The 10264-nt window shown below is 37.8% G+C and overlaps 1 protein-coding gene across 1 annotated transcript in view; it reads right to left on the bottom strand.

The window, feature by feature from the left end:
- Rfx3 (regulatory factor X3) overlaps nucleotides 1–10264 on the bottom strand; it is a 142919-nt gene that overhangs the window by 50690 nt on the left and 81965 nt on the right. The window contains exons 7-8 of the mRNA XM_028764064.1: nucleotides 2906–3027; nucleotides 984–1096 (exon numbers count right to left, since the gene is read on the bottom strand). Coding sequence (XP_028619897.1) covers nucleotides 984–1096; nucleotides 2906–3027 — 235 coding nt within the window. The remainder of the gene's footprint in view (nucleotides 1–983; nucleotides 1097–2905; nucleotides 3028–10264) is intronic.

The following is a 10264-nucleotide window of genomic DNA, read 5'->3' as shown; positions in this document are numbered from 1 at the left end:
GTAAATAAATCATCCAATAAAAAAAAAAAGAAAAAAAAAAAAGAAAGTGAAGGGTTCACATCTTGAATCATAGTCACAAAGAAGAAGGGTCAAACTTGAAATGGCAGAAATATTTAAACTCTCCGAGCCCACCTCCAGTGTAAGGTCACAATCTCTAGGATTCCCTAAATAGGACAGCCAACTGGGGCCAAGTGTTTAAGTACCCAAGAGTATGGTGTGAATCAAACCATCACAAATATTATTATTATATTATTTTCTTAGTTTTTCTTATGGAGAGATATTTATGTAAGGTCTCTTTCACTCAAAGGCCAACATGTTATATAAGTTTTCTGCATTTTGCTTTTTGATTTAACATTAAACCCTAGAGCTCATATCATTTTAGCTCATTTATTGCTTTCAGTACTATGAACACATAGTAATTTGACCTATAGATTATATCAGACTTAATCTCTCTTATAATTAGATATTGAAGCTATATGTAATCTCTTTGATCAAAAGAATAATGCAATAAACCCTTGTGCATTTGATGCACTACCCATATGTAGGTATTTCTGTAGGACAGAGAGAGACCCAGAAGTAAAATTGCTATAGCAAAAGATATAGCCAGGCAGTGGTGACGCATGCCTTTAATCCCAGCACTTGGGAGGCAGAGGCAGGTGGATTTCTGAGTTCGAGGCCAGCCTGGTCTATAGAGAGAGTTCCAGGACAGCCATGGCTATACAGAGAAACCCTGTCTCAAAAAAACAAAAAAACAAACACACAAAAAGAGATATAATGATTTAAGAGAATAAAATGGGTTCTCTCACTCACCCTTCACTTTCCACTGAGACAAGAAAGAAGAATTTTTATTAGTGTTCAAAGAAATGCTCAAAATAGCTAGAACTAACTAATCTGTTCTCTAGGGAAAAAAACTTGATTATTTTGTCTTAACAAGTTAGGTGGCAAAACTTAGCGTGTGTTCAGACTACGCTTGAAAATCTTACCTCACAGTGCTCTCGATAAAGACTCTGTAGTGACTTGATATCCTCAAAGGTAGTACCATCTGGCAGAGAAGAGATTTCAACTTCTCCAAACTCTGGAAGTGCTCGAGATGCATCTGTTACCATGACAACACAACAGAAAAAAAGCTATTGTGGACGGTGTCAATAACAGATTAATGAGGGAAATTTTCAGAAGACTAAAAAGGAAAGAAAATACAGAGATCAAAGGGCCAAAGATCACTGACTTTCAAATTAATATTTTCTAGCCAGACTTAGTTACATTTTCAGCATATAGTATAAGAATGAATGGAGCATACTTGTGAATTTTGTATGAACTAAGCTTGACTCTAATTAAAATGGGCATTGGATAGGCTCCCAGTAAAAGAAAACCACCTAAGCTCTCCAGTAGGAATTTTAGTTATTTTTTATTATTACGCTATCCAACTACATAAAAATAAACATAGCCTTAAACTGATTATGTTCATACCTTTTAAATAATCATAAGACAAAGGCTATAAAACTAATAGCCCAAAGTACAAAACTAGCATTAAATTAAAAACATTAATTTGATGTGATGGATGATGCTATCCTGCAATCAAATTATGTCTAACAACATGAACATGGTGTCAATGACTGCAGCACAAGTCTTCTCAGGATGACACCTACACCAACCTGCTCTTCTGGTGACTACCTTCCCCAACACATTCTGAATTCAAATCACTAGGACACTTGCTGTTGCACAGAAACCTCATTTAGCCCTCTCTTGATGACACTGTATGTAATTTACAAAGCACACACTCTTTCTTTTTTCTCATTAGTCCTGTACTATTAGAAATGTACTATGGTATGTTCTTTACCATAAATTTAAAATTAAATGAAGAATGGTATTCATTTTTAAGCTTTAGGAAATATGAAATGTTCTGCATTCCTTGACTATCAAAGCTAATTATAACTACAAAATAAAAAGTAATATTGTTTTAAAGCTCAATGATCAAGTACATTATATCTGAGCACTTTGGTTTAGAAAATGCTCCCTTAAACAGTTTCAAGCTCAGAAGTTTCCTAACTTGAAAGTCTATTCCAGCTGTTTCTGTCGGCAATTCACATAAACACACACCCATGCACACACACATACACACACATACACACATCAGACATACATGCACACACACAAGCAGACACATATGCATACACAAGAAAACACACATGCACACATACATACACACAGACACATATACACATGTACGCACACAAAGATACACATACATGCACACAGACACACAAACACTTACATACGTATACACATACACTCTGATAGCACCTCTTTCTCTTGACCCACTGCTTGGAGACCATGTATCCTCATCTATGGAACATCTGTCAACTGAACTGCCACTTCAGTTCCTCAGACTCTAGCATAAATATTCAAGTGTTCAAATTCTACTTGTAAACACTTTCAGTGAGAAGAAATGTGTATACTTTCTATAAAATTATAAAAATAGGAAGCACTGAAATTAAAGATAATAAATTACTTTAACTGTTTATAATTTTTCTATATAGGTATATATAGAAACATATAGGTATGCAACTTTGTATGCAGGAAATGAGAATTCTTTTGGACTTGATATTATTTCTGAAGTAAATACACAACATGATTTTGATCACAGAAGCCAACTGTAATATAAACTCTTGAAAACACTTGATTTCAAAACACTGAGATTTTAAGGCAAATGCATTCAAGATTCCATATAGCTTAATATTTCAAAAGAGATGAACCAGAACTATCATTTAATGTCACAGTTTCAGCACCAAATCACCTCCCCCTTTATATGGAGTTAACATCTGATGACATTCTACTCAGAAAAGAGACTGCTATTGTTCTCTTCAAAATCCTAATAGCAACTAATACGCATTACACCTTAACATACCTAAAAACTGTTGATGATGTTGACTTTGGGCAATTACAGTTTGCTCAACAGATGTGCCTGTCTGTTGGCCACTTCCTGTGAAACCATCTGCAACCCCATCCACTTTCTGCATAGGCTTGTACCTAAAAATATTAGATGGGAAACAGACAAACAAACCAAATTATTCCTTGCTTTATTATACTACCCAAACTCTTAAGGCGTTCAGTTTTAATCTAGTTCCATTAATGTCAAGATACTTGTTCAATGTTTCTTCTTCATACACTCATGAAGTTCTGTGTAGACATTTTTCCCAATTGTGAAATGAAAAAGGGAAGGGCAATCAGAAAGAAATTCGTCTGTGAAACTCCAGAAATTGATGTAAGAATGAAATAACTGTGAGGCATTTCTTTGGACAGCAGAGGCAAGGATGCACGTACTAGTTGTAGTACATATTATGAATATAACTTGCGGTGGCCACTGGCTCAAGGTGCAACATACAAATACATTGGAACTTCATTCTAAACCAAGATCAAAGAGTTTGCAAAGAAATGTCAATGGAGGGCTTTCAGTTAATAGGTTTAAAATAAGATCCATCTAAAAATCTTACGATACTGCTCTTCACATTTCCTAAAGCCTCATATGCATCTTATCATATTCATCTCCCTTGATTCTTAACAACTGTACATACAAAGGCCAGAAGCTCCAGTAAGCAATCAAACAGGAAGTCATCTCTAAACCTAGTTTACCTAATTAGATGTTCGAGAACTTAGGCTAGGGTTTAACTCTCAGTGTTAGGACACTTGACTAGCAACCACAAGGCCCTGGGTTTCCCCAAAGAACAGGGAAATTATCATATGCATAAAAAGTAATCAAAGTCAAAGAACTTGTAGGTTCTACTTCTAAACTTTATGTACATTCTTTGCTGATAAAATAAAGAAAATGTGCTACAGTGGCTAAGGAACGGATTTCTTGGAGGTAAAACATCACAACCATCACATCACTATCCTACCAGCACCATACCACCAGCACAACCATCACCACCACACCACACCACCACCACACCACTACCACACCACCACACAACCACCACACCACCGTACAACCACCAACACCACCACACCACCACAGCACCTTTACTATCAGCAGCACTACCTCAGCACTTCCACACCACCACAGACATTACCATGGGCCTCCAGTCGCCTCTGCAAATCTCCCAGACAAGTAAGCACAGACTATATATGCACCAGCTACGTATTTTTTCTTTTGCTCAGGATGTACACTTTTTTCATTTCCCATATTAAACACACACACATGCACAGGCACACACACATGCACGCACCCACACACACACTCCCACACAAAACCTATGGGTCTAACCTAGTTCCTCTGCACATATATTATGTTATGGGTATGTAGTTTGGTGTTTTTGTGACATTCCTAACAGTGTGAGCCAGGAATGTCTCTGACTCTTGTCTGCCTTTGGGACCTTTTTCCTCCTACTGGGTTGCTTCATCCAGCTTTGATGTGAGAACATGTACCTGGTCTTATTGCAGCTTGTTATGCTATATTTGGTTGATGGTCCTGGAAGGCCTGCTCTTTCTGAGAAGAGGTGAAGCGGGTGGATCTGGGGGAAACTGAAGGGTGTGGTGGACTACAGTTGGGATACAATAAACATGAATAGCTTTTTAAAAATGGGGGATCAATGTGTTTTTGCTAACAAATGAGGCTTCATTAGTTTTGACAGTGATCTACAAACTGAGAAAGTTCTAGAAGGATATGTTAATCATCACTATCCCTGATGATAGAAATTGCTGCTGGAACTTTGTGTTTTATATTTGTATGGTTTTTCTTGTTTCTTATGTCAAAAAGTAGCAAAATACTATGCAAAATGAGGATAATGAAAATACAGGATTGTAATAAAAATGCACAAGAAGCAAAGATCATAAAGCTTATTATGTAGCATTAAAGTGTTTGTCTTTCCATCCCTCCATTTCTAACTGTACTGATTGTTAAAAAAGGAACTTAGTATTTTCACTACTGAGGAGTTTCCCCCTTATGCACACTCCTTAAATCAATTGACATGTGGTCATTATGAATGGCAAAGCCCCTAACACATGAAAAGGATACATTTCAAAGATGGCTCCATTCAGTCAAAGGGTAGTACATGATTGGACCTAGTGAACACCATATGAGCAATTCTTAGATGGCTTGAATATTTCGATAATTGAATAAGAAAGTGAGGGGACAGAGGATGAAACAGAGCAGAGCAAACATCATCCTTCTTAGAGCTTTAGTGATATCTCCCTCAAGAACAGAATTTCGGTGGCCATTCTCTAATGACAGAAGAGAAAACGTCGGTCTGTGGCCATACTCAGAATCAGGAAAAGCACTGGTACTGTGCTGCTCCAAGACTGCCACTTCCAATGCTGGTCTTCCCAGCAGGTCATGAGAGAGTTGAAAAGCTTTTCCTGGCAGGTGTGCTGTATGCCGGTGTGGGTGTTAGTGGGTTGGCCGTTTTGTGTAGCAGACTTAAAAGATTTCACGAGTAAAGTTTTGTTTCCTCATTGATTCGTTCAAAGTTTAATCTGATTTTAGCTGACATTTTTTAGACACAAAAAAGTCATATTAATAATAAAATAGAAAATTTCTTTAACAATGTTTACTCATGGTTAAATGTATTACCTTAGATGAAGTGGTTAAATTTGAATGATTTAATCTGGCAATATTTCCTATAGATTCAGTTATTAAGTTTTAGTATTGGTTTATGCAGTGTCTGTGATTTTGTCTATTTTTCATCATGTTCTTTTTATTCTACGCAGCACTAGGTCTTACTGAAATGAATATGAAGAGTAAGTGAAATTTAACCTGAAAAGAAACGATAGCTATTTCTCTTGGAGGGCACATTTTCCAAGGATACATGCGATACACAGTAGTCTATCTTCACAAAGGGCTCAGCAAATCTCCTCCTTAAAAGCAAAATTATTTGCTCCCCTGGAAGGACAGAGTTGGCCAATATCATAGGCAGTGGAAGACTCAAAAAGAAAGGGGCATTACATCTTAAAATGTGCAATCAAACCACAATGAGTTACAATTAACACATGACTGTGTAATAATACTACTATTGAACTAGAAGCACTAATTAGGTGTACAATATTATGTGGGAGATATAAAACATATGAAAAGGAGCTTAGGGGAGGGAGAGAGTCATACAAAAATATTCTAAAAATACTTTGAGTCAATACTTAGAAAAAAAGAGGAAACCCAGAAAATACAGAACTAGGAAATGAACATTTTCATTATAATTAGAACAGTAACAATAACAGAATAAACAGTGGGTTGAAAGACAAGCAAGAATGTCTTTCATGTACTTATCTTTGGTAGTAATACAAATTGTGTAAGCCAGAATTCTTTTTTGAAAGCTGATTTCTTTTTATTCTCTGAGAAGTTAATATGTAAGTACAATGTGTTTGATCAAATCCATCCCTCATGCTCCATACCAGCTCCTCCAGAGCTTCCATCCATGGTAAAAATATGCAGCTGAAAAGCCCAACATCATTGGCAATTTTTTATTGGATTTTTATTTACGTTTCAGATGTTATCCCCTTTCCCCATTTCCTCCCCCCTGCCAGAAACCCATTATTCCATCCCCCCTCCTGCTACTTTTATAAGGATGTACCTCCACCCATCTACCCACTCCCCCCTCAAGTTCCCCCACACTGGGGCATCAGGTCTTCACTGGACCAAGGACCTCCTCTCTGACCAATGCCTGACAAGGCCATCTCCTACTACATATACAGCTGGAGCCATTGGTCCCTCCAAGCATGTTCCCAGGCTGGCGGTTTAGACCCTGGGAGGTCTGGTTGGTTGGTATTGTCACTCTTCTCATGGGGCTGAAAGCCCATTCAGCCCCTTCAGTCTTCTCTGTACCTCCTCCACTGGGGACCCTGTGATCAGTTCAAAGTAAGCTGCAAGCATTCGCCTCTGGCAGAGCCTCTCAGGAGACAGGTATATCAGGCTCTGGTCAGCATGTACTTCCAAAGCCAGAAATTTGTGAGCCTTAGGCTGAAAGGTCTGGGGACAAATTCTGGGAGTGGTTTGTGTCAGTGATGAATGGAAGATGGCTCATGGCCAAGAGGGCTTTTGTGAGCAAGGACACATAAAGAGCTCCTCTGAAGCACTACCTTTTGCTCTCTATGCTGTGTCTAAAGCAATAACCACACAGTTACATATTCACTGTATTACTGTCTAGCATTTAGTCAGTCCTTGGAAGACATCCTCAAATTTGGAAATTTTGTATTCAAGAAGTCCAGTTCATTCTCTTGATTCTAAGGGAATATAGGATCAATTACCTTAGTTGTCTGGGTTTCCCCAAAGCAGGAACACCAAGACAGTCACATTCAACAGAGGCTAAACAAATACTCATGATTGCTGATTCTTCCTTGAAGAGATGGCTAAGGATGATATTTATTGGTCATTCTGAAGCTTTATCATCAATATCTAGGATGTTATGCACAAGAGCCTAGCTTTACTCAGCATCTACTAAACAGTGTCTTTGAGAGTGCGGCTTGGAGTTGGTTTTACTCCTTCTAAGAGATTTCCTGAGTAGCTTGCACAAACCTAGCCCACGGGAACTTCTTATTACAAAAAAGACACCTTTAATCACATGTTGTAGAAATATACTCAACATTAGACAGCACACATTCCCCTAAAACCACATAAATTTAAATTTTTCCTATAATATACACAAATTTTAAATGAATAGCTAAGATCACACTATAAATTGTTGTAACATAATTGGATCAATTTATCAGGCATTGAGTACTACATGTGATATGGTGGTGTGCAGGCTGTTTTAGTCAGGTAAAGGATAAACATTAATATTTTTAAGTTTTTGAATATTTTATTGGTCTAACATAATAGTTCTACATTATCTCAATTCTAGTGATAGTTTTTATTATTAAAAGATGAATGTTGGATTATTTTGCCTCTCTTTACTCTTCATTAAATAGTCATAAAAATACTACATTGTAAAAGGTAGAGGGCATTGACTGAAAACACAGCACCACCAAACCTGTGCATCAAATCCAGTGGAAATAATGAACTCTGCAGTACTGAAAACTGTACCTTCCATGTACTCTCATTTACTTTCCAAATTATTTCTAGGTTAAGTTTTCCCATCACAGACCCTTAGGGCTGTTGAGTTATGCATGTTCATAGGAGAGACCTTCATTTTATTAAAGGAGGCAATAGCTCTTTGTTTCAAAATTAGCAAGGAGCAAATGATCATTTTAACAGCTTGCAACTCCATGGGAAATCAGAGCGAACACTGTTAATGATTAAGAAATGAAAGACACTCTGATGTCTTAATAACTGAGTGTACGCTTGAAACCTGTCACTAACAAGAAAATTTGGAAAACTGTTAGGAATTTCCCCCCATGAGGTTAGCTGTAACTGTTATTTGGGACTTGAACAGCTGTGTTCTACTGTAGAAACAGTATTCTGTCAATAATCTCACAAGCACAGACACTGAAGAAGTCCAGTGAAGGCAAAGAGCATTACATATTCACCATTACTGGAAAGAGTTTTCAACACACCAAATGAAACATTTGGAAAAGTCCTTTCAAAGCAGCAGAAAAATGCCCAAGTGAAAGGCAATGTAACTATATAGGTAGGTAGTATTTGTATTTATGATTCATGAAAGTACAAAACTAATTTGCATGAACAAATAAGAATGCTAGCTGAAAGGGTTTGTGGCAGCATGAGGAGAGCAACAATACCAACCAACCACAGCTCCCAGGGTCTAAACCACCAGCCTGGGAGCACTTAGGGGGGGATCCAGGGCTTCAGCTGAATATGTAAAAGTGGAGGGCCCTGCTGGGCATAGGTGGAAGAAGAGAACCTTGACCTCATGAAGGCTAGATGCCCCAGGGGGTGGGAATTTTGAGGGTGGGGAGGTGGGAGTGGGGGGGTTGTAGATAGAGGTTACATCCACAGAGAAGAAGGAGGAGGGGCGAGGGGATTGGGGGTTCCGAGGGGGTGGTGGGGGATGGGGTAAGGGGACAACATAGGAAATGTAAATAAATCATCCAATAAAAATAAAAATAATAATAATAATAATAATAACAAGAGGCTAGAATTTTCAACTTTACTGGGGTCTTGTAATTCTTTTTAGAAAAACTGACCTAGATTGATAATGGGTATGAGCCAAGTGACATAAACACAAATGAATCAGAAGAAAACAGTCAATGTGAAAAGGTCTATTATTTATGAATAGTAAATGAGTCTGCGATGTCATTAAACATCAAAGTGACTCATAATATCAACCTTGTGGATACAAGGTAGGATTTCATTGTATTCTTGGTAACTCAGAATACTTGGCTATTCACTAGTTTACATTTGCAGTAATGCAAGAAAAGAAAAAAAAGTAAGTTCAAATGGAGCCGTCTCAACTGAGAGTGATGTGGACCATTTGTTCTTTAATGAATGTGCTCCTGTAGGTGCTCAGGATGTAATGCTGAAAAGGCAAGTCTGAATTCCTGAATTTCTTTGCTGAGCCCTCTTAGCACAGCAGCTTACACACTCAGAAGCCTAGAACAGTGATATAGTGTGTGTGTGTGTGTGTGTGTGTGCGCGCATGTGTGCATGTGAACGTATGTGGCATTTCTTTTGTTTACAGCTGGCTCTGTTTCAGAGATCCTAAAAATATACCTTCCACTTCTTTATTTAGAGGATCACAATCCTGTTCCACCTGATGTCAACAAAACGTAAAAGCATGTAAGGCTCTGTCTAGGAAAAAATAAATTGCTGTGATTCTTCTCTAAAGCACAATTAAATGGGGCTTTCTTTTAAGTAAATTGCAACATAATTTTCAGATGAGCTCTATCATATAAAATGAGATTGAAGAGCATTATAAAGTTTAATAAACACTTAGAAGAGTTCTAGGTGGTGACTATGACTGTTTATTAGACATTGTATACATTCCTTGAGTTCAATTAATGCTAGAGGAGTGGTTCTTTATGACCCTTTTGACTTCAGTGGAACATGGAATAATGGGCTATTACACTGGCCCATCATGGGCTATTACAGTGGTGTACTAATGATAACTACTTCAGCAATCAGCATCAGGGTTCCTCAACGTCATCTTAGACCAAATCACACACTTAACAGAGCAGTTGCTTACTTAAGACTTCTGTCACTCTTACCTGCCTCAAGGGAATGACCCAGCCCTCCAAATTTAGCTTTGTAATAATCCTAGAGAATTTGTGGTCCAGGGAAGTATGATGAACTATTAATATTGATCAAAGCTGGGAACTACTAGACTTGAAGAACAGAGAAAGAAGCCACACCCACTACACTTTCAGGGTGGCCTTCTCCTACAAA

This window comes from Grammomys surdaster, unplaced genomic scaffold (assembly GCF_004785775.1).
Source record: "Grammomys surdaster isolate TR1022 unplaced genomic scaffold, NIH_TR_1.0 141, whole genome shotgun sequence".
Classification (NCBI taxonomy): domain Eukaryota; kingdom Metazoa; phylum Chordata; class Mammalia; order Rodentia; family Muridae; genus Grammomys; species Grammomys surdaster.
The sequence above is the reverse complement of the archived record's forward strand: the minus strand, read 5'-3'. Positions and strand labels throughout refer to the sequence as shown.